General features: G+C 45.7%; 1 protein-coding gene across 1 annotated transcript in view; it reads left to right on the top strand.

Moving 5' to 3' along the window:
* Positions 1 to 25816, top strand: part of RTN4IP1 (reticulon 4 interacting protein 1) — a 226823-nt gene that overhangs the window by 45515 nt on the left and 155492 nt on the right. The window contains exons 4-5 of the mRNA XM_078648428.1: positions 9937 to 10005; positions 10714 to 10838. Coding sequence (XP_078504554.1) covers positions 9937 to 10005; positions 10714 to 10838 — 194 coding nt within the window. The remainder of the gene's footprint in view (positions 1 to 9936; positions 10006 to 10713; positions 10839 to 25816) is intronic.

The raw sequence follows: 25816 nt of genomic DNA on the forward strand, positions 1-25816 counted from the left end.
GGTTGCAATAAGCACCAGTCTGTTGGTCCGGTGGGACGCTTTGCCGGGTGGTGCCCAGTGAATTTGAGGGCTGCTGCGTCCCCAGGGCTAGTCTCTTAAAATTGTGTGCCTTCGTGTCCCCACATTGTCTGGGCTCCCTCTCAGGATGAAATTAGTGTCTGTGAGGGTCCTTGTTTAATTGGCTGTGCCATAACTCTGATACCCTGCAGAGCCTAACTTATCTCATGATGCAGGGGGAGCAAGGCCAGTACCCAGAGGGGGACCCTCTGAATTACGCATCTTGGGATGAGGGCTTTTACCAAGCGGTTCAAACAGGGAAAAAAAACAAGCGGTTCAAACAGGGATAAAACCAAGCGGTTCAAACAGGGAAAAAAACTAAGGTTGCAACCCCACAGGGTGTCAAACCGGGTGGCAAGGGACAAGCTGCCTGTGGCAAACGCGCGAAAAACGCTTTGAAAAGCGTCCCTCAATCGCGCTGGCCTCAGAGAGGAAAGCTCGCCCCCTAACGGCGAGAGGACCACACCGCGCTGCTACTGGGCTCAAAATCGCATGAGGAGCGCTGAAAGCGTCCCGCGATTACCAGGGGAGTCTGTGTAAAAAGAAAATGTCAGCGCTAGTCAAAACACCCAAAAACGCTATCAACACAGCCCCCAAACCCCAGGAGAGAGAGCAAAAAACCACTTAACTTGCTGCTGAGCAGCGAAGAAAGAGGTAGAGGAAACAGCAGCGGTGCATAATGGGAGCTGCCGGAGTGCGGATACTAAAGAAGGACTAATGTTGAGATTTTTCTGTTTCCCAAGTGTTCATGGGAAATGTAGGTGTTTTGCTGTTTTCTTGCTGCTGTGTGCAATAATAAAGCGAAGGAAGAAGGCATAATTCTCGCCTCCGAGTCCATAATAGAATTGCAAGAAGGCTAGGCAAATTCTCATTCCTTGTCAAAATAAATGCACGTAGAACAAGCCAGCCGACACGTGTTTCATCACATTAGGGAGAATTGATCCGCGACTTATTCAGGGCTGTGGAACACAACATTTTGGTCCAGGTAATCGCTCAGCTGGTGATAATTCCAACCCGGCTGGGGTGACGTAGGCTAGGTAAAAAAATCCAGACAATCACTGTTATAAATGGTTGCTGAAATTGTACTGCTCAAAAGTCAATCATGCGGAGTTACTGTTCTTGTACAAGTCTTGTAGCAAATTCCTAAGTCGTGGGGTAGTCATCAAGGTAGCAACACAATCTTGTTTAATCCTTAGGTAAAGTGTCCAGTCTTAGTTCTGTGGGTATACCGTAGCCCCCACGATGAGTCATTCGGATCCAGGTTGCAGACAGCATATCAACAGACTTCAAATCGCTCAGATTGCTGCCGCTAGAATGTTATTAAGGGCTCCGAAATTTGTTTCCGTCAAGGAAGAATTACAACAACTCCACTGGCTCCCAGTGAAACAAAAAGTATGCTTCAAAGCACTATGCACCGTTTTTAAGGCTCTCCATGGAGTTAGACCCGACTTCCTGAGGCGAAAAATCCAATGGTATGTCCCCAGAAGAACACTACGCTCTATTGGAGCTAAAAGTGCTAGTCCCCTCATTTAAAAAAGTCAACTGGGGAGGCAGGAGCTTTATCTCCTGTGCGTCAAAGGCATGGAATGATCTCCCTTTCTATCTGAGAAACTCCACAGACCTCCTTTCATTCAGGAAGGGGTTGAAAACATGGCTCTTTAACCAGTAGAATACTTGTTACACTTTCCAGCAGGTAGTGCTCAGCACCAGGACACCCGAGGGTAACCGTGCTCTGTAAAAGTGCAAATGACATAACATATGATTACAGTGTTCAGGCCGCAAAACCATAACAAAGGCAGACACGAAACCACTTACACTTACACCATCCTTCTCAGGATCTTCAACTTTACTGCAATTCTTAGAAATCTGCATGACCCTGTACCTCAAATTGTGTGTGTGTGTGTTTGTATGTATGTGTGTATATATATATATATATATATATATATATGTCCTTACCATCTTGAAATTACCTGAGGAAGGCGGAAGCTGAAACGTTGTAGTGGAAATATATTTTTGTTCTTTGGTGAATCTATCTGTTAGAGTCACTTCTTTCTTGGATATTTTATTTCTTTGTGACACATTGTATCCTTTGGCATCCAGATTTTTGCCCTGGATGGCTGTTGTTTTCTTGTGATCCTTCATCCTCAAGAGTGTATATATATATATATATATATATATATATATATATATATATATATATATATATATATATATATATATATATTCCATGAAAAAACAACGGTTTTCAATCTTATAGTTAGGAACACTTTATGTAATTTACAATTTACACACCACATTACTATGTCACCCACCTATGTACACAGTGTACTAATAACTTACATTTTGACTTAACACACCTCCTTGAAATTAGTAGAAGTAATTCAGCTTCGTACACAGTGTCCTTACCTCACTCGTCATACTACATAAACCTAAACTCATGGCTTCTCAATGCCCTGGTTATACCCTTGCATGGGACATTACTTATACCATCTGAAAATATACCTTCCATAACAGCACTTATGATAATTATCTCAAGTTTTCAGAACACAGTGCATGGTAGAGTCAGGAGTTATAGTTTATGTAGTATGAAGAGCGAGGGGAGAACAGTGTTCGAGGCTGTGCGACTTATAGTAATTTCAGGATGGTGTGTTAAGTTAAAATGTAACACTGTGTACGTAGGTGGGTGAATTATAGTGATGTGAAGGTGATTAGAATTTCTAATGTATATGTAGTTTTAGTATAGTTTGTATGGAAAAGAATTAAAAAAAGTTTTCCTAATTTTAACATATCTGCAACATTGGATTTTTTTCATTGAATTCCACAGGTTTTTATGGTTTTAATGAAAATATGTTTCAAGTCGTAGTATTGAGTGTTATTTATTAAGGTGTTGTTCATTGGAGTGTTGCACAGTAAAATGAAGGTGAGTATCGTATAGTTGAATGTCGTAGAGTGGATTATTATACAGTGGAATTGAGTGCGGTGTAGTAGAATGTAGTGGGGTAGAGTATGAAACAGTGAATTAGAGTGTTATAGAGTGGAGTTGTCTAAAGTACAGTAGTGTGCTGCACATTGAAACTGCGCAGAGAGAATGATCGCACAGTGGCGCAGAGCGAAGTAAAGTCTCATATTGTGGAGTAAAGTAGAGTTCAGTGGAGTTACTTAACATAGAGTGGAGTAAAGTATAATACAGTAAATTAGAGTGTGTTAGAGTAGAGTGGAGTGGATTATGTTGTAGTTGTGTAGCATTTATAGTGCAGTGAACATTTATAAATTGGAGCGGAGTCCCGTACAGTAGAGTGGACAGCTGTCGCTAAGAGTATTGAAAAGAGTTCTTGAGTGTAATAGAGTGTTGTAAAATGGAGTGTACGGGCATAGATTGGAGTGTAGAGTTAGACTGTGGAGTGTATGTGGATAGAGTGAAGTAGAGTTGCGTACAATGCAATAAAGTGCAATCTAGTTTTATAGAGCACAGTTCTAGAGAGGGGAGCAGAGTGTCGTACAGTGGAGCAGAATATAGTGCAGTGGCATACTCTGAAGTGGCGTAAAGTGGGGTACCATACAGTGGGGTTCCATACAGTAGAATAGTGTACAGTGGAGTACCGTACAGTCTAATAGTGTACAGTGAAGTGCAAAAGAGTGGATTGTCAGAAAGTCGAATAGCGTACACTGGAGTGTCATAGAGGGGAGTGCCATACACTGTAATAGCATACAGTGGAGTGGAGGAGTACAGTGGAGTGGCGTGCAATGAAGTATGCACAGTGGAGAAGCGTACAGTGGTGTCGCGTATACTGGCGTACAGTGCAGTGTGATAAAATGGATTACCATGTAGTGGAATGGCGTCCAATGGAATAGCGTAGAATGGAGTGTCATGGAGTAGTTGGTGTACAATGGAGAGTCATACAGTGAAATAGCATTGAGTGCCATGTCGTACAGTGGAATAGCGTGTAGTTGAGTAGCGTACAGTGGAGTGGCGTAGACATCCAGTGTAGTGTGTACAGTGGACTTGCGTACGGAGGAGATGCAAATACTGCAGTGGCGCACAGTGGAGTGGGGTAAAGCGGAATATCATGTAGTGCGGTGTCTTCCAAGGAATAGCGTAGAATGGAATGGCGTGGAGTGGCATAGAATGGAGTAGCGTGCTTTGGAGTGCCGTACAGTGAAATAGTGTAGAGTGCAGTGACGTACAATGGAATAGCGTAAAGTTGAGTAGTGTAGTGCAGTACAGCGTAGTGCGGTACAGATGGAGTTGAAATTTTGGAGGACTATAGCTTATGGTGTGGGGAGTAACGCAAGGCAGCTACTTGGACTGCATTCTGTTTCTGCACATGTGCCAGGCAAAGCAGGATGAAGTATGGTGGCTTTGCGTAGATTTGTACAAGTTACGTAAATATTGTGCTGCCTTTGTGACACTATGCGTAACACAAGGGTAACATAATAGAATCTCAAATTTGTGCTCAAGTGATATGTTGTGCCGCAGCATACCACGGTAAGTTAGTAGTGTACCGTGGTACATAGCGATAGCAAACCAGTGTATAATTGGCTAATGTCTGCCTTTACACATTTATAAGGCAGCCATAATCCTTTTAGTTGACTTTTGGATTGTTGTGGCATAAGGCCTTAAATATAGATAAGTAGTAGTTTTTATTATTGTTTCCAACCTATTACCATTTAAGTATGGAAATTCTTGTATCCTTTTCTACATATGTATTTAACAGTTTGCACAGTACCATGGTCGTACCTAGCACGTATCATGTTTTTTACCATTTGTACATTTTTTGTAATTTTTTTAAGTAATGGGGTACATGTTAGGTATTACCTGGTAATGCAGAAACTTTTTTAGAGATAATTAAATATGTAAAAAATTGTAAGGACACTGTAGTACACTATATTTGTGAAATATTGTGTATTACAGTATTTTTGCAATTTTTATACATATTTGCTTTTAAGGTACCATGGTACTACTTGGGTAGTAACTTGATAGTACCTCAGTATGCTGTAATATTCTTTTAAAATATATAGAAACTTATAATTCTATTTCCCTACCTATTACCACTTAAATCAAGCGGTAATAGTTAGGAAAAACACAAAAAAACTAAAACTTATATTTAAGGCCATAAACTAGAGCACCAGCAAGGTGGCCTTAAAACAACATGGCTGCCTGCACTTTTTGTAAAGACAGTCATTATTCAATCAGATAATGACTTGTCATCATTATGTACTGTGGTACTACCTCAAAACTCCTGCGCTAGCAGGTATCACTAAGTTTACAATGGTAATAACTCTGAAAATGCTTACCCTTTTTAGATGCAACCACAAAAAGAATCCTCTGCACACCAAATTCTTCAATCCTGGCGAATTTCACCCAAATCCGACTGACTCTTTTTGCGCTACGTAAATACAAAAGTGAATGTAAAATGCATTGGATTTCAAGTGTGTTTTGAGAACCCCCACTTTTTTCTTTTCACCCCTTTGACCAAAAGCCACAAAACTTTCAATCCTGTGGAACAAGTCTGCAATGTTTTGCGGAGATTCATCAAACGGGTGCAAAGTTATTAAGGGACAAAAATCTGAGAAATCACTATCTCTGCTAACCCTAACTAACTACAGAGTGCCTACAGCCAATGGTAGTCGCCCACTGGGTAGTTCTAGTTAGGATTGTGTCTCCATAAGAAATGCCTTAGTTGTGTTGTTAATAACTCTGACGCCATTGGGTGAATCCCCACAAAACTATCCAAAAAAGTGATACTTTATAACGAGTTTGTGCATGGAAAGTTTCGGGATGATCCATCAAGCAGGATCCTAAAAAAAAGGGGGTGCCAAAATGTGTATACCCGATTGATTTTTCTGTAGAAACGTCAGACACAGCTACAGCCCAAATTGCTGAACAGGTTTACACCAAATTTGTCAGAAAGCTAGATCTTGGTCCAGAAAAAGTGCTTTGTGTGATTTGGTGTAAATCCGTTCAGTAGTTATAATGCTAAAAAAACATGTATATTTCACGCCGCAGATGATCCACGGAACCAACAGATCCCATGCTGAGATTTGATTGGCTGCCACCACATCAACAACGATGTGGTGTCAACCATCTTAAGATTCGGAGTCAGTCCAGAGTCCTAAAAAAAAGTTTTAAAAAAAACATAATGGGGAAGATTAGGCATTCCGTGATCCCCCAAGGCCTGGTGCCAGATGAGGCCAAAAACTTTTTCTTTTAAAATTTTGCTGCAAATGCACAGATTACATAACTCATGACATCTCCTATAACATCATTGATAATATCACTGCAACATTTGCTATAAAATTATCGATGAGAAAACTGTGCATTGTGGAGGCAAATTTTAGTTACCTTAGGGCATGAATTATATTTACTTGAGCTAACTGTGCCTGGTGAATTTTAGTGGTTTTGTTTGTTTAAAACGTTACATTGTTGCTTAAATTCTCACCCAACTATATGGTTATTTTTACCTTTGTAGCTATGTCCAGGGGAGCCCACCCCTGGAACATAGTGGTTTCCCTGCCGGCACTGGCAGGAATTCCTGTGTTTGCGCGTGCTTGCCAGGGGCAACTTTTAATCTCCTGCCAAGGGAGAGCAAACACCAAGTTCGCTTCAAGCGGGCAGGAGCTTTAAAAATGCTCCCAACCACTAGGAACATACGTTTTGATCTGTTTTGCTGCGCACACTGATGCGGGCAGGGAAACAGATCAAAATATTGCCCCCACCTGGAGTGAGCAGCATTAGTAGCTGCTCCCTCTTTTGCAGGAGCAATGCTGGCTCCCGCTGCTTGCGGGGAGATGGCTGGTGCCTTGGGGCTCCCCCTACGCCCCCAATGAGTGTATGGTGAGGGCCCTGGGTGGGCACCAGGTCACTCACCAATAAGTGATGAGGGCCATGGGGAATGGGGTTCCGGGGAGTGAGCCAATCGCCCCCTTCTCCTTTAAAATATATATGTCCCTTGGGGATGGGGTCCCCAGGGCATTAATAGGTCCGGGGAGGGGGCCACGCACCCCGCTCTCTTTTATAAAAAAAAATAATAATAAGCCCTGGGGCATGGGGTCACCAGGGCCTGGCCTTGTGGCCAACCCCTCACTGTGAATAACCTAAGGTTCTGTGCAGTGTGGGGTTGGCTGCCTTTACAGGGTTGGCCACAGGGCCTGGACGAAGGCTAAGCCTTGTGGCCAATCACCCACTGTGCACGGCAGAAGGTTGTGTGCATCGTAGGGTTGGTTGCATGCGGGGGGATCTCCGCAGGGTCTGGCGGCGGGTTTGATTTACATATGATCATTAAATATTACTTTACATTTTTTTTTAACTAGAAATTCACTAAAGGAAAGGTTAAAATAACGTTTTATGTGAAATGCTCAATAACAATATAAAGTTATAATCTCTAAAAACCACTGAAATTCACCAGTTATAGTTATCGCAAGTAACTATAACTTGTGCCCTAAGGTAACCACAGCTTGCGTCCTCGCCATGCACTGCTAATTACCCCACATATTACATAACTCATGACATCTTTTATGAAATCATTGATAATAACTTCAACATTTGCAATGAAATTATTTATGAGAAAACTGAGCGTTGCAAGGGCGCGAGATATTGTTACCTTAGGGCATGTGTTATAGTTACCTGAGATAACTCGGATGAGCACATAATCGCAACCAAACGAGCCTGCTTCCATGCACTAAGCCTGCTCCGGAAAGTCTTCCACTTTCTTCCATCTTCCACACGCAAAACCCTGGTACACGCCCTGGTACTCAGTCGCCTAGATTTCAGCAACGCCTTGCTGATCTCCGCCAAAGAAACTTCCTTGAATAGTCTACAAGTGATACAGAACACAGCAGCGCGCCCTGTAACTAGTGCCCCTCCTCGTACCCCCTCTTTCCCCCTGCTCCACAAACTGCACTGGATTCCCATACGAAAAAGAATACAATTTAAAATATGCTGTCTGGTGTTCAAAGGCCTTTATCAGATGGGCCCTACATATCTGTCGGATAAATTGGTCAGACACTCCCCTCCACGTTCCCTTCACTCTGAAGGGAAAGGTCTTCTCACCACACCGCGTATAAAACAAGCCAGACTAGGAGGTAAAGCATTCTCCTACCTAGCCCCTCATATCTGGAACCAACTACCCTTAGATATCCGACAATGCACTAATTACTTGACCTTCAGAAAAAAACTCAAGACATCACTTTTCTAGCTCCTGGTCCTCACCTCTTCACGTCCTCAGCGCGGAGATACCCCATCCGGGGTGATTCAGGCACTTTATAAATGATATAAATAAATAAATAACAATACCTATAACTAGTGAATTTCAGTGATTTTTAGAGTTTAAAACTTAGGTTGTTACTGAACACTTCACCTAACTATAACGTTACTTTCACCTTTATTTTTTTCAGTGAAAACAAAATATAGCAACACTAACTATAACAACACAGTGGCAACCTATATATACAAATCTTCACAAAACTTTCCCGCCCAAAATAAGTAAATTCACTTCAGCTCCTTCCTGGCAAGTTCTGGGGTGAGTCGTCAATTGGGGGCAGAGAAAAAAGCAGGGTCAAAAAACAGAATCACACCACATCTGGTACGAAGCTAGATCTTGGTGCGCTGGTTGTGCTGTTTGTGATTTGGTGTAAACTAGTTCAGGAGTTTATGATAAATGAAGGTTTAAAAATATTTGTATTACTGGATGGTTCCGCAAGAGTCTCACGGGAGCGCCAATTTAAAAACCGAGTTCTGATTGGCCCAGGGTGTTTTTCACCTTAGCCCATCTCACTCTGATTGGCTGCCAACAACATGATATGAGGAAAATAAAAATAGAGAAAAGGAATATAATATAAGGCGGCAGAGTAGGGATACACTGCCTTCCTAGAACCCATAGGGGTGGGACCCAGAGAGACCCCCTCTCCACCTCCCCCATGGGTTCAAGACACCATTCCAGTTTAGACCCAGCCATATGCAAATCAGTCTTGACCCTGGTCCCCATGGGAACAATCCAGCCCGAACTGCCAGGCCAGGTCCTCCCCGATCCAGAAACAAACATCCTGGGACCAGTTTGGGTTATCAGCCCTCATCAGCCAGGCTAGCTTTAATCTGATGGCAAGGTAAGCATGGGACCCTCATCTGGGTCCACCCTTCCCCCTAAGGGCGACAAATGCAAAAAGAACTGATGATGGACGGAATGCTGGGCAAATCAATCATTCACCCCAGTCACAGATCTGAGTTGAAAACATTGTACACCAGGTCATTTGTTTTGTGCACATCAAAGGATCACTACATTTCAAAATCATGTTTTGGCATCTGGAGTATTGTCTGAGGCACAGTACTAAAATGCCATTCCGTTGCACAAAATTAAATACAAAACATTTTGGACAGTAAATACAAAATATGCTAGAAGTATGCATATGCTCTATCTATTAGCTTACTGCTACCAGCTATTCAGGATCTCTACGCGAAATTAATTTATTTCAATGACTATGAATGAGGTAATGTAATATACTGAAAATCTTGCGTATGTCAGGCCTTCTATGGACGATCAAAGTTGGACAACCCCGATTTACACTTACATTTTGTTTATATTTTATATATATATTTTTCTAATGTTGAAAGTGTTCTTGCTTTGTCTCACTGCCTTATCCCACTATGTAGTGAGTGATTACCCTGTAAATATGTCATGCATCTAGTATTGCAACTCCAGAGTAGAACACCCCTGGTTTAGAATATATAATGAGACTTACTTCTGTATATTCTGAGATTGGAAATATCTATTTATTTGAAAACCTCAATGTGTCTAGTAGTGGAGAATGATACACCGATGTGGTTTCAGGGAAAGTAACAGACGAGTATCATCATATTTTACACTTCTGTTTGTTTATCTTCAGGTGTGGGCAGCACTTCCTCCATGGAAACAAGGCACTTTATCAGAGTTTGTTTTAGCCAGTGGAAATGAGGTAAACCTGATCAAATATTTCTTGTTATATGTTGCTGTCTTCAGGAACCATTGAAACTCCGTCTCAACAGATGGAAATTAGTTACTGGAGACTAAGATCTGTCTATAACAGTGCTTAATTTGAGCCAGTACTTTCTGGTGCTTGGCACCGGCACTTAATTGTCAACACCGGAGCTTGTGACAGTCTGCCACAAGGTGGTGCTGTGTGGCTAATTTAGAGATGACCACAACAATAGTTAAATATTTATTCAATATACATATAAAATGACTATCACCTGCCTCCTGAGCCATTCTTATAGCTTTGGGGGTCTGAAATACACTGAATTGTCACACTCGTAGGAGTGTGATGGTTAGTAGTTGTGTTGTTACTATCATTGTTAGCGTGGCAGGGGCAATGTGTGGTGAAAGCTGCAGTAGGCTCCTGACAATAGCCTAAGCACTTATTTTATTATAAATTAAGAACTGGTCTTTAGGTGTTCAATACTGTGGACAAGTCCTGAATTTACACAAGTAAGTTTTATGGAAGAAAGCTTTGTAAATCTGCCCCATTATTTGTTGATAAAGTGCCCTACAGTATATTTTATTAATTTTAAATAAAAATGTATAACTCTTGCTGTTCCATTGTTTCAATCTAAACCTCAGTATTATTCTGTTTATCTTTTATTAAGCTCTTTACTTGTTTTTACAGTGACATTTCTCTTGAATGTAGGTATCTTTCAAGCCCAAATCCCTTAGTCATACTGAGGCTGCCGCCCTGCCGTATGTTATTCTCACTGCCTGGGCAGCGCTGGTCAATACATGTGGCCTGAACGAAAGCAAGTGTCGTGGGAAGCGGTAGGTAATTTGTGATGTAACGAACACTTTAAAACCTTGATCTCATATTGTACTTGTTTTTAGTGCTGTAACCAATATATACCTCTGTCATATTGGAACTTTTGTCGCCATAATTTTCAAGTGCTTCTGTATAATTGGTGACACCTTCAGCCAGTCTTGACTTGTAACCACCTCCGGATTGTATTCGGGGACCTTTAGTTTATTTGTTTAGCATTCTAGGTGTTTGTAAACTGGAATTTGTTTAGCAAAGTGCTAAATAGCACAACTGGTTGAAGATAGCTATATATATTTTTTTTTTTTAAAGGTTGAACTGTTTGAAACAGAGTGGAATAGAAAAATGACAATTATAGCACAGAACATTTCACTATTCAAATAATCATGAAACTGGGCTGGATTATATTATAATATGACCCAGTGATTGTTGAGAGATTACCCAGTAGACCATCTATCACTTTTAGAAAGGTGAAATCACTAAGGGGCAGTTTAGTGAAAAGTGAAATCTGAAAGAAAGAGGTTAGTATTAGATTCCTTACCTTAGAATACCCCCAGGCGTCAGACTGGATCCGGAAACTTTTGCGTAGCAGTACCCTTGCGCGTCGGTAGGCGTCGTCAGCGGGTCCGTCGTCGGCGTCGTTGGCGCCGGGATGACGTCTCCGGAGTACTTAGACGCCGCCCACGCGCACTGACGTCAGTTCCTATTTTTTCCACGCCAGCAAGCCCCGATCCGGGAACAGTGGTACCCTTTAGTCATTTTTTCGAAGTCGAACGACTCCGACAGTGCCTGTAGGGATGCCCGGGTTTAAACCCTGCGTCAACTGCAACCGACTGATGTCGGTTACCGACCCCCATCGCCGGTGTCTTCATTGCCTGGGGCCCGACCACGATGACAAGTCGTGCCCCGACTGCCGGGCCTTGACGTCGAAGGCTAGGCGGGAGCGGCCCCGCAAGCGCCTCAAGCTTAGGCAGTCGGAGTCATCACGGCTCGGAGGATCGACACCACTCCTCGAGCTCCAAGTCCTCAGGTAAGAGGCATAAGAAGTTGAAGAGGCGACATCGCCCTTCCGACTCCCCCCGACGCTCGCGCGACGCGGCCGGGGGTTCGGGTGACACCGCCCACGCGGCTCCATCGGAGCCGCAGGCATCGCGGCCTGCTCCATACCCACCGGTCCCTTGGCAGAACGCGACGCCGAGGAGATTGACGCCTTCCTCTCGGCCTTGAGGTCGCTCACTCCTCCGTCGGGTTCCGTGGCACCTTCGGGCCCCGCTGCCCCGACTGGGAGCCCAAGTGGGCCGGGTGCTTCGGCCCCGGCGTCGTCGGGTGCTTCGGCCCCGGCGCCGTCTGCCACTTCGGTCCCGACGCCGCTGGACTCCGCCGGATCCGGGTCGTCGCGGGCCGACCTTACGACCTCGCCGGCGCCGGCTCCTAGGGTGTCGCCCCCGGCACCGACCTCGGTCGACGCCGTCCCCAGTCCCTCCCTCGGTCGGGTTCCGACATCAGAACGGCGTCGCTCGACGCCGCTTTCGACGCTGATGGGAGATTTTTACTTCTATGATCCGGCCCCATCTTTTGACCCTGGATACCAGGAAATGGGTGGCGAGGCGGATTGGGAGGGGTCTGAGGACCCTCTGGCAGGTGAGTGCCAGTCTTATCAGGACTGGACAGGTGAGCTATGGGACGCCAGTGGTCTGGACACCTCGCCAGACACTGGCTTTGTCTCCCCTCCTACCGTGGCTACGGAGGAGGGGGCAGCCTATAGTGTGGTGTTAACACGGGCGGCCAAGGCCTTATCCCTTGATCTCCCCGTCGCGGCCGTCAGGACTAACCTCCTCATGGAGGTCCTTAAACCGCAGGCAAGCTCTTCGGAGCCTCTGTTGCCGTTTAATGAGGCCTTGTCTGACGTTCTCTGGGCACCTGGTCCAGCCCCGCTACAGGTCCTCCTGTAAATAGGAACGTAGCCAGACGCCACTGCCCGGCTCCAGGCGACTCTTCCTTCCTGTCCACCCACCCCACCCCTGAGAGCCTGGTCACCCAGGCCTCTAACTCCCAGACCACATTCCCGACGGCTCCCCCCAATGGGGAATCCAAGCGGTACGAGCAATATGGCAAAAAGATGTTCTCCTCCCTGAGTTTAGTATTGCGGTCAGTTAACACCGCGTGCCTCTTGGGCCGTTATACCCACTCTCTGTGGGACACGGTTGCGGATGTGCTGCCACAATGTCCGGAGGAGGCCCGGACTAAACTCGCCCAAGCCCTTGCGGAGGGTCGAGATGCGGCACGGTACTCCATCAGATGTGGACTGGATACCACGGACTCCCTAGGTAGAGTGATGGCAACGACGGTGGCGATTCGTCGCCACGCCTGGCTGAGGTCGGCCAACTTTTTGGCTGCTGTCCAAAACACCCTTATGGACATGCCGTTTGATGGCCGTCGCCTCTTTGGCGACAAGGCAGACAGTGCGCTTGAGCGCTTGAAGGACTCCAGGGCTACGGCCAAGTCCTTGGGCCTGTCGGCCCCGCGCCAGCATTCTGCTGCCTTTCGTCCCTTTCGTGGCCAAGGAAGGGGCGCCTCCACACGTCCTGCCAGCCACGGGCCGCAGACTACCATCCAGCGCGGTGGCGGACGTGGTAACCGCCGTGGCGGTGCCCGGGACAACGGGGCGGCCAGTCCACCCCCGCAGCATCTGCCTCAAAGTCCTCCTAGTCCGAGCTTTCAGGCCCACGAGACGCCAGTGGGGGGCAGGGTTCGCCATAACCTCCTCCACCGGCTCGACATCACCTCGGACATGTGGGTGCTGCAAATCGTCTGAAGGGGCTACTCCCTCCCCTTCGAGGCGACCCCTCCAGCCATGCCACCACAGTACCACCGCGTGTCGGGGGATCACTTGACTCTTCTGCGAGAGGAAGTTGCGGCCCTCTTGGCGAAGGGGGCCATCGAGCGCGTTCCTGGGCCAGAAGTAGGGTGTGGTTGCTACTCCCACTACTTTCTGGTACCCAAGAAGGGCAAGGGGGGCCTACGCCCTATCTTGGATCAACGGAACGTCAACGGCTTCCTCCGGAAGGAGAAGTTCAAAATGCTGACACTGGCTCAGGTCTTGGCTGCCCTGGACCCAGGAGACTGGATGGTAGCGTTGGACTTGCAGGACGCTTATTTCCACATCCCCGTCCTGCCGGCACACCGGCGCTACCTGCGGTTCATGGTTGGCCACGAGCACTTTCAGTTTACCGGGTCTCAGCTAATCTGCGCAGGTTAGGGGTTTCAGTCTTCCCCTACCTAGACGCCTTGAAGGCGGGCTCGCCGCAGACAGTCGTCAGCCACCTCCAGACTACGGCCGACCTCCTGCACCTGCTGGGGTTCTCCATCAATGTGCCGAAGTCACACATGTGGCCCTCTCAGAAGCTCCAGTTCATCGGAGCAGTTCTAGACTCGGCACAGTTTCGGGTTTATCCTCTCGAACAGCGGGTTCGGGATATTCAGGCTCTGATTCTGATCTTTCAGTCTTTATCCCGGGTCTCGGTCAGGTTGACGCTGCGGCTTCTGGGGCTGATGGCCTCCTGCATCCTTCTGGTGCATCACGCCAGGTGGCTGATGCGGGCTCTGCGGTGAGACCTGAAGTTTCAGTGGGCCCAGCATCAGGGCAACTTGTCCGACCATGTCTTGATCTCGGAGGGCACTGCAAGACAGTTGCAGTGGTGGCTCACAGACCGCGATTGGGTCAGCGGCAGATCCCTCTCCCTACCCCAACCGGAGCACGTAGTTGTGACGGACGCGTCCCTCCGGGGCTGGGGAGACCACATGGGAGAGGCGGCGATCAGAGACCTCGGGTCTCCGGCGGAGTCCCAGCTCCATATCAACCTTCTGGAGCTGCGGGCGATCCGACTTGCACTGAAGGCATTCCTCCCCTCTGTCCGGGGGAGTGTAGTGCAGGTGTTCATGGACAACACCACTGCCATGTGGTACTGCAACAAACAGGGTGGGGTGGGGTGGGGTCGTGGACCCTATGCCAGGAGGCCCTGCACTTCTGGCAGTGGCTGGAACATCAGGGCGTGACCCTGGTTGTTCAACACCTGGCAGGTCCCCTGAACGCCAGGGCTGAACTCATCCGCCGGTGCATGATGGATCACGAATGGCGTCTGAACTCGGACGTGGCACAACGTCTCTTTCAGCAGTGGGGAGAGCCTTGGTTAGATCTATTCACCACAGAAGAGAACGCGCAATGTCATCAGTTCTGCGCGTTGGAATTTCCAAGGCGGCACTCGCTCGGAGACGCTTTTCGTCACGAGTGGAGTTGCGGTCTATTGTACGCCTTTCCGCCTATACCACTTCTGCCCAGACTGCTGAAGAAGATCAGGCGCGACCGGGCCCAAGTCATCCTTGTGGCTCCGGACTGGGCACGGAGGTTCTGGTATCCCAAGCTACTCAGCCTGTCTGTCGATCCCCCGATTCGTCTGCCTCTTCAGGAGGACCTTCTGTCGCAGCAGCAGGGGACGGTCCTCCACCCGAACCTGTCCAGTCTCCACTTACATGCGTGGAGATTGAGCGGCGGCAGTTGAGGCCATTTGACTTGCCTCCTGAAGTCTGTAATGTCATTCTGGCAGCCAGGCGTACCTCCACAAAATCGGTATACACCTGCAGGTGGAACAAGTTTGTGGCATGGTGCACAGCAAAGGCTGTGGATCCCCTTTCTGCCCCTATTTCAGAGGTTCTCCTCTTTCTTCTTTCTCTTGCCCAGCTGGGCTCTGCTCTGGGCACTCTTAAGGGCTACCTCTCGGCCATTTCCGCCTTCTTAAGGCTACCTGATCAGCCCTCGTTGTTCATGTCCCCCATTGTGCATAGGTTCTTAAAGGGCATCACCCATATGTTTCCTCCAGTCCCTTTCGTGATGCCTCAGTGGGACTTGAACCTTGTTCTTACCTTTCTGATGTGCGCTCCCTTTGAGACACTTCATAACTGTCCTCTTCGCCTACTTACTCTGAAGACCGCTTTCCTGGTTGCCATCACCTCTGCCAGGAGAGTGAGTGAGCTCCAGGCCCTTTCTTCGAAGCCTCCTTTCCTTTCAGTCCATCCGGACAAAGTTGTGTTGCGGACGCGACCCTCTTTCCTGCTCAAGGGAGTCACAGCCTTCCACATCGGGCAGTCCATCACTTTGCCCACCTTCTTTCCGCCTCCGCATCCCTCGCAAGAGGAAGAGAGGCTCCCCAGTCTGGACCCAAAACGTGCGCTCTCTTTCTACTTGGATCGCACACGCCAGTTCCGGGTGGATGACCAACTCTTTGTTGGTTACGTGGGTGCTAAGAAGGGACGGGCGGTGCACAAACGGACCATCTCTCGGTGGGTCATGTTGTGCATCAAGGCTTGTTACTTTTTGGTTTGGCTCGAAAGGAGCCTCCTGTGGGGCTTCGTGCCCATTCCACTCGGGCCACGGCGGCTACTACTGCCCTGGGCCGGGGAGTTCCCTTGCAGGACATCTGTCAGGGTGCTACTTGGGCCTCGCTGCACACGTTCGCAAGACACTACTGCCTGGACAGCCAAGTCCAGAGAGATGGCTTTTTCGGCCGTTCCGTTCTCCAGGACTTTCTGGTGTGATCATTGGTTCGCAGCCCCATCACCGGGGTTGGTATTGCTGGGGTATCTATTCTAAGGTAAGGAATCTAATACTAACCTGTTTCTTTCAGATGCACAAGTTACTTACCTCCAGTAACGATATATGTGTAAGAAACAGTAGTTAGTTTTTTTTTTTTTTTTCTTTATTCTTGGTAATCCTCATATATCACAAATGGAACTCTTGATAGGACACTGGCTCCTCCATGCACTACTGGCCGTTCTGCACCGACCCTCGTTAGTTTTGGCCTGATGCAAGTTGGTTTGCCCGTACCCTCAAGCAGCCACTACCTTCCCCTCCAAACTCCTTTTTTTCGCCGATCTGTGTGCGCCCCTTGCTACTTAGGAGTACGGGGAACCAGCAGGGCTCCAGACAAATCATTGGAAAACCAATCATCGAGATTGCCATGCCACCAAGGCTGCCCAAACATTCGTCTCACTTCTGGGATCACATGCCACATCTGATTTGCAGGTTAACATAATCTGCCTCAGGCAATTAGCAAAGGTAGGGGGAGTTGGGTCTTTCCATGCCCTACAAATCTCACGCCTTGCTAAGAGGATGATAAAGAATACGAATTTAGTGGGAAGGTCATTCACCTGATAGTTCGTAACAAGCCCAAACATAACTGTAAACCTTGGAAGTGCTATAGGCATTGAGAGTACTTCTTCCAAAAATTCCTTTATCTTCCCCCAATAGTCCGCCAATTCAGGACAATCCATAAACATATGAACATCGTCTGCCCTCAAGAAGCCACACCTTGGGCAATTATAGTCAATATTTGAGAATTTTGCCAGTTTCTTCGGAGTTATATAAACCCTATATATGGTGTATATGTGATTTCTTTTCAGCGCAGCCGGCTTGATTACAGCATTTAACCACTTGGCTGCTAAGGCACATGATGCACTTCCATTGACTTTCCATTGAAATCAATGGAAACTCCATGACGAGTTACCCTTGTCATTAGCACTGAAGGGGTTAACACCCTGAAGGAGTCTTGCCAGAAATCCATAAAAGGCCCGTTGGCCGGGGTAAGAGCGTTGCACCACAATTTACTGATTTCAGCCTGCGTCACATCCTCCCCCTCCAACATTGCCGAATACCAGAAAGATATTTGGCATTTCCACTTACCCCTTCTGGCTACCGCTTCAAATTTAGGGTTAGGGGGGTTATTATCATTGGGTGTCACAGATCTCGTTGTCCACCAGCCTGACAATTGATAGTATTTAAACCGCGTCAGGGCTCCCCTAGTTAGATTGAACAAAGTGTCCCAGCTTAAGAGTTGGCCATCTCCCTGCAGGTCTCCCCACCTCTCCAGCCCTGCTTGCTTCAAAGGTAGTGATAGTTGATCATTAAGGCAGGCAGGGAGGCCTGGTGAGTCCCATATGGGTGCCTGCGGCGCATAATAAGAGATGTTTAGTTTAGTCCTTACATATACCCAATTTTTCAAAGCTGATCTTAAAATCTTCAACCTTACTTTCTTGAAGAATTTTGGGTCCCCAAACTTGTAAAGAAAGAAACTAGATCCCTGAGGGACGTCCTTTAATAAAACAGAGAATAGCAACCCCATTGATGATTGGTCCATATGGCCCGCCATAATTCTGAAATGTTTAAAATGAAAAGCATGGCAATACAACATTAAGTCTGGAAACGCTAGCCCTCCTGTCTTGAGACCCCTTCTTAATTTCTTCCATGCTATACGAGGGCCTTTGGCATTCCAAATGAATGAGCCCAATTTTCCTTGTAGTTTTTTAATTAAGAGTGCTGGAAAAGATAATGGGATTGCATTAAATAGAAAAGTGGCCTTAGGAAGCACTATCATTTTCAGGAGATTCACTCTCCCATATATATTTAAAGGCAGAGAGGACCAACGTTGCAATAAAACAATTGTGTCTTTAATGACCCTTTCTAAATTAATTTTGGGGATTTCATCTATCTCATTGACCAGATGGATTCCCAGATACCTCATTTTATTCTTCTTCCCCATCGAACTAGACTGCTGATTCCATTCCATTATTTCCGTCTCTTCGGCATTAATTGAGTACCCCGAAATATTACCAAACCCCTTTGCAACATCTAATAGTCTGGGAATCGATACATCCGGATTTATCGTATACATTAACAGGTCATCAGCATACAATGCCAACTTAAGCTCCATATCCGCCATCTTAAAGGGTTTAATTATTGGATCAGCTCTTAATAAACAAACGAAAGGCTCTATATATAAGTCAAACAAAAGGGGGGATAGGGGACATCCCTGTCGAGTACCTCGGGAGATATGAAACTGCTCAGTCAATGAACCATTTACTAGGACCTTTGCTGTCGGGGCTGGGTATAGCAGCTTAATGGCTGTTATGTAGTTCATAGGAAAGCCAAATTTTTCCATCGCCAACCACATGTAGTTCCAGTCTACCTGGTCAAATGCCTTCGCGGCGTCTACTGCTACTATGGTCAGAGGCAGCTTCTTTTCTTGAGCCAGATCAATCGCTGCTACCACTTGAAAAGTCAACTCATTGAGCTGCCTGTCCGGAATGAAGCCCCTTTGGTCACAATGTACTACCGATTTTACTACCTTTGCTAGTCTCGTAGCCAGTACCCCCGCAAATATTTTATAGTCCACATTTAATAATGAAATGGACCTGTAGGACTCTATCCTACTCGGGTCCTTGTTTGGCTTCAACAATAATGTGACCGTTGCCTCCGCCCATGACCTAGGTACCTGTCCTCCCCTGAGTAAAACTTCGTTGAATAATAGAGTCAGAACCCCTATGATCTGCTCTAAAACGATCTTAAACATCTCCACTGGAAGCCCATCTGGGCCTGCGGCTTTGCCCTTAGCCATTTTCGCCAACTGAGCCCTGACTTCCCCTTCTTTGATTTCTGAACTAAGGTAAGAGCTGTCTGACTCAGATAACTTAGGGAGCTGAAAATTTGCAAACCAGGATTCTGCTTGTTGCTTACCCATAGAGGAGTTAGGTCCATATAGGGACTGCATGTATCTCTTTGCTTCTTCTCTTATACAGTCATCCTCGTTAGTTTTTTCCCCTGTACTTGATAAAACCAAACTATCTATCTGATTTCTTGTTCTGTCCGATCGGACCTTCCAGGCCAGGAGACGCCCACACTTCTCACCGTAAGCAAACTGCTGTAAATTACTAATGTCCCACTTTTCCTTCAGATCCTTGTCCAACCCTGCTTGAAATTCTGCTCGCAGACAATCGAGCTCTCTCTGAAGGATTTGCCTGTTATCCGACTCCTCTGCCGATGCCCTCTGTAACTCCAGCTCCTTCAGCTTAATTCTTGAAATCCATGCTTCCCTTTTCTCTTTCCTCAGTCTATTCCTCCTGATCATCAGGGTTGTTAACAAACCTCGGGAAAAAGCTTTATACGATTCCCAGACGATTTGTTTATTTGCTGACCCTGTATTGACTGTAAAGAATTCTTCAGACTGGGTCACTAAATCCTGTCTGACCCCTTCATCCAGCAGCAGCGTCCGATCCAGTGTCCATCTCCTGTAATGTTTTTTCTGTTTCATATTGATTACCATTTCCACCACTGAGTGATCTGATAGAATTGCAGGGACATATGATATAGAGTTAACTGCCGATGAGAGGTTCTTATCTACCAGGAAGAAATCTATCCTAGAGTGATGCCCATATCTTCTACTATAGAAAGAAAAATCTCTTCCCCCTGGATTTTTGAATCTCCAAATGTCCATCAAATTAAAATCCCTCATAATATTCTTAAGTTCTAAACTGGGTTTTTTGGGGGGGGGAAATCTCACTCTTGATGTTCTATCTAGATCTCTATCAAAAATAAGATTAAAGTCTCCCCCTACAATTATTGGGCCTGTTGTCTCTATTAAGTTGGTTTTAAGTTTCATCAAAGCCCCCGGGGCGTCTAGATTCGGGCCATAGTAGGCTGCGCAGACAAGAGGGGCGCTTCCTACCATCAAAGAAGCTATCAACCATCTGCCTGAAATGTCTGTTTCGTGTTTTATCAACCTAATCCCCATGCCTGCTCTAATAATCACGGCCACCCCCCTTGTGCTACCGCTTTGTCCCGAGGAAATAATATCCTGGATCCATCTACATCTCCCAAATATTTGACTGCATTCTTCCCTCTCCACATGTGTCTCCTCTAATAGACAAATATGTGCCCCTGATCTGAACAAAAAATCTATGATCCTTCTTGCTTTGGTCCTGTCTCTTAACCCATTAACATTCCAGCTTATACATTTTATGCTATATGTCGTATCGGCCATAATTCTCTAACATCACCTTAAGCATTTTGAGCCAGCTCCCTACCTGAGCAAGAATTATTTTCAAACCGATATGAGGATTTATTTTACTTTTTCCCCCTGCTCCCCTCCCTCCTCCCCCCCTCCCCTGAGGAACCCCCCCCTTTACTCCTACGGCGATCATGTCGCCAGTCGGGAGCTCTCCAGACCCCCGGGTGGAAACCCTTGTGGTTTATTATACTATATATGTACGACAAAAGCTAGATAGATTAATCTATTCTTCCCCTTTCCCTACTTTTTCAAATTAAACACCCTTTATCTGGTAAGAAAAATTCTTTTTTTTTTTGTTTTTTTTAATTATTTTTTTTTTTTTGTTTTCCCTCTTTTTTCCCTTCTTTTTTCCACCTCCTAATTTTCTTTACCATTTCTTTCTTTGCTCTTGAAAACTACTGGCACCCCGAGACCCCACACACACCATTAATTACCTTAATACACGTGTTACTTAGATTCTAAGCTAATTATCTGACTAATTTTGCTCTCAACCCCCCGGGGCTTTTCAGAGTCCTATTTATCTTACTCAGACGTTTTCTCACGCATCAAAATAAGGAAGGAGTCGACATCTTGCACTGAATTAAAGTTATGAGTTTTGTTTTTCCAAACCACTCTCAAGAAGGCAGGGAACTTCATCTGCACCTGTGCCCCTAAGCTCCTCAGCTCAGGCATTCGACTCCCCAACTCCCACTGTCTTTGTGCTGCTATTTTCCCTACATCAGAACGGATCATATAGTTTGCTGCACCTAATTGTAGGGATTTTTCCTTCAGAGCTTTACTCAAGATTAATTCTTTGACCGAAAAGGATAGAAAATTCACCAAGATCTTTCGTGGTTCTGACCTTCCGGAGCGCTGCCTGAAAGGATCTCTGTGGGCTCTTTGTATCTCTCTCTCGAGATCTATTTCTGGACTGTCTTTTAGGACGCCCTCTCTGAGGATTTTGCAGATAAAGGCTTTAACATCCCCATTTTCCAACCCTTCAGGTATTTTCAAAAACTTCAGATTGTTCCTTCTTGAGTGGATTTCTAATCTTTCCACGTCCATCTGAAGGTCCCTGTTTCGCGCTCTTAATGTCTCAATATCTCTTTCATGTCTTTGTGAGGCTCCTTTTAGGAGACTAACATCTTCCTCGAGCTCCTCTGTGCGCTTACTGACATCCACCAATTTTTGCTCCAAACTGGTGCACTGATCATGGATGATTTTTTGGTTGGCCTCGGATGTGTCAAACTTCTGATCAAGTTTCGTCAGCAAGTCCTCTCTAAGACTTAAGAGGAGGGCTCCCACCTGTGACAAACCTGCGTCCGGGACTGTCACCAACGATCTTGCAGGGGGTGGGGGGCTAGCCAGGGCGGCCTGTGCCGGCCTCTGACCTAAAGGTCCTCCCTCTATTCTGGTTCCGGTTTCATCATCTTGCACTAGCTCTTCCTCTGCTCTCTCCTGACTCTCTTGACTTATTGCATCCTCTAACTGTCCCAATGCCGTATAGCTATTTTTTAAAGTCACAGCGAAGGAAATGCCTGGTATATCAGGAGAAGTATGATCTGATAAATTTCTGACACTTTGTGGGTCCTTTGACGTAGGGTGGCTAGATGGATCCGGGGATCCTGAAGAGCTGGGACAGGGGATACTCCCTCCCCCTATTGGGGTGTCAACTACCTTCTCCATTATTTTAAAATAGGCCTTTAAGGAAGGGGTGGGCTTTGGGACTGTCCCGCAGGTCTTCAGCAACTTCTGCTTTTGCTTTTGCTTTTGCTTAATCACTTCCCCCACTTCCCCCACGATATTACTCCTACCCCTCCTTCTTCCTATCGGGGAGATTGGGATGACACCTGTAGAGACGGTGGCGGGAACCTCAACTCCTGACTTCTGTAACGCGAATCTTGACCTCAACTGATACCTATTCCTGACTAGAGGTTTGGATGTAAGGGAGGGTGGGGGGGAAAATACGTTAGAGGGTATATTGGAGGGTATATTAAAAGGTATGTTTGAAGACACCTTAATCTTTCCCTTATCTTTAGTGGCAGTCTTGTTCTTATACTCCTCACCAACCAAGTTCTCTGGGAGCACGACTATCTCCTCATCTTGCCTAGGGTGTATAAGCAGATTCTCAGGTATTGAACTTACTCCTAAGTCCATGCCCTTATCCTGTAGTAAACGCTGTAGCTTACATAATACCTCTCCACTGCTCAGTTCCAGGCCAACCGAGCCCCTCTGGTGCCTGGATGTTTGGACCCCCTTCTCCTCTCCCTCCTTTAGTGAGGCACGATAAACACGATAAACAAAATTATTGGTTAGTGGCGAGCTAAGGCTTACTCTTGCCAACAGCCGCCTAGCTTGCCCCCACGCATAAGCCCAGTCCCTCGACCCCCGCACTATTCTGCTGAGATACCTCCTCTCCTCATGTGCTGTGGAAGGGATACAGATTCCTTTAACTTCACCATCCGTAGGACTAGAATTAAATTCTGGAAGAAGCCTGATCGAGCTCATAACACACCGCCGATGCACGTTGGGTGACTCACTCCCCGCCGGCCGCTTTCACTTCCTGACTCCGTCTCCGTCTTCGCCTTCGTTCTCCCCGCCCCTCCGCTCCTCCAGGGTCCTAGTGCCGGGAGTGCTCCTAGACTGGTGTAAACGCCGCCGCCTCCGCTTGGTTGTTATTTCTCCGTTTTATGAGGAAAAACAGAGATAAACGCATCAGGGTACCGCTCGCATTAATCTAGAAATCATCCGCTCTGCTCTCACTGTTTTCGTGCCTTTGTCGCTGCCTTTTCTTCGGGGGAAACCACCTCCCGGTCTGGAGCTCCCTCGGCAGACGTCAGCCTGCCGCCATGTTCCTCGATGCTAGCTTCCGTTCAGTAGTTAGTAATAGATTCCTTACCGCCCCACCCATCCTCCCCGTTCTGAGAACCGATATCTAGGGTTAAGGTCGTCCCCTTTCAGGGCCCTAGTTTTTATGGCACCAGTGTTGGTTTTTATCATGGCTCTGCGTTTTCTGGCACGGAAAAGCTGTGTATAAGAACTGACGTCAGCGCAGGAGGGCGGCATCTAAGTACTCCGGCGACGTCATCCCGGCGCCAACGACGACGGACGCGGAGCCGCAGACGACGCCTACCGACGCGCAAGGGTACTCCTACGCAAAAGTTTCCGGATCCAGTCTGACGCCTGGGGGTATTCTAAGGTAAGGAATCTAATACCAACTACTGTTTCTTACAGATATATCGTTACCAAAGGTAAGTAACTTGTGCTTATGGTACTAGAATACTTGGGTGTCATGGCTAAGATGGAAAACAGGTTTTTATTGCTGTAAAAAGAGTAAAGCATGTAAACATGGAGTTAATACCATCACATATTGAAAATCCTTTACTGGTAAACTCATTAGGATAAGGTAAAACCTCAATTGCAAAACTGATTATTCAGTCTGTGTACTGTGTTGTCCATGCCTGAAATTGTATGGCGGGGGTACCATCCTCCCTATGCACAAACCAGTGCTGCAGCACCTTAGAGACAGAAAGAATAAGGATGAAACGTATCTTCTATCTAGACATTTTTACCAAGTCTTTGATTGCAGAACCGAGGATCCTAGATAATATATAATAGACATGGCAACTTGGAACATCGAAGAGGGACACAGAGAAGCCAACTTGAGATGCCTCGAATCAAAATGTATCCTTGAACCTAATGCTAAAGAGCTGGTTGGCTTGAATATTGAGGAGGAGCATTTCTTACACTTATGAAGATAATTTAATTATTGTCTCTCATTTATCCTATTGGTTGCCTATTTCCAGGTTTCTGTTTCAGCTGTAAACATTTCTTTTTAACTCACTCTGACTATGTTTGAGCATAATATTGAATTATTAATGTCTCCTGCCCTTAAAAAAATTATTCCTTTGGAAAACGTATTTTTACGCAGTACTGATGATGCATTCATGGGATAGGATTCTCTTTGTCCTTCTGGTGACCGTGCAGAGACTGATTTCTTATTTAATTAGAATTTAAATTCTGTATTGTTTGTAGAATATTTCGATACTTGAGGTCTTTTCAAGTTACAGGTTTAATTATGTGCCATATTTTGATAAACCTTTGTTAAGCAAATTGGATTTACGGTATGTGTCCACTTAGGGGGAATTAGACTGACCATATGTGACACTTTAGAGAAAATCTCATGAAGATAATGGGATTCATTTCCAGAGTAATTTAAAATGAAAGCCCAATGAAGAAATAAACATTTATGATTTTGATGATTTCAATCCCGATAAACAGAACCTAAAAGTGGCATATGCAAATTGTTTTTAAATGATGGCAATCCTGATTTATTTTTATTGTCTTTATATACAATACTGAAATATGTGTGGTAGGGTTACATTTGAGTGGGATGATATCAATTTCCCAATGTAATACAGTTCTTAGTTAATGCTCAAAAATCAATACATATGAGATTATGTCTTTCTAAATCCTTAACTTCATATGGAATATACCTGTAATGACAAATGGGTGTTTTATAACTTGAACGGCAGTGCACAGAATCTCAGACTTCCTACACTCACTGAAATAAAATGAAATCACCTTCTTCCTTTCGCCCACAGAGTCATGATTATTAACCAACAGGCTAATTGGAGCATGTAATATGATTGTCAGATTACAAGAACATTATATGTTGTGTACCAATTAATTAGAGGTTGCATAAGTGCTAAGCAATATCATATCATATCTAGCAGAATATGTCACACTCTTGCTACAACAATTACGATAATTGAGTTTACTTTCAAGTTACAAATATAATTGAATTTAATTTCCAGGTATTTGATCATTTTAATTTTCTCTTTGTGTTTGAATCTCAATGTTAGTGACATTGCTTAACATAAAAAATATGGAGGCCTACCATACCCTGGGTTAAATGTCTGCTCTCAGTGCCTATGATTGAACATTTGTCTATATCAATGGAGCAGAAATTAGTTTGAGTTTGGTTCAATAAAGATCTGTTTGACTGAAACGCGTTACCATCAGTTTGAGGCTTGCTTTTGCAAGTTCTTTATATTTATTAAAAACGTGAAATAGTCTTCACTGCTGCTCCCCGTGTGCTGAACCTTTAC

The sequence above is a fragment of the Lissotriton helveticus genome, chromosome 6 (genome assembly GCF_964261635.1).
Source record: "Lissotriton helveticus chromosome 6, aLisHel1.1, whole genome shotgun sequence".
Taxonomy (NCBI): Eukaryota; Metazoa; Chordata; class Amphibia; order Caudata; family Salamandridae; genus Lissotriton; species Lissotriton helveticus.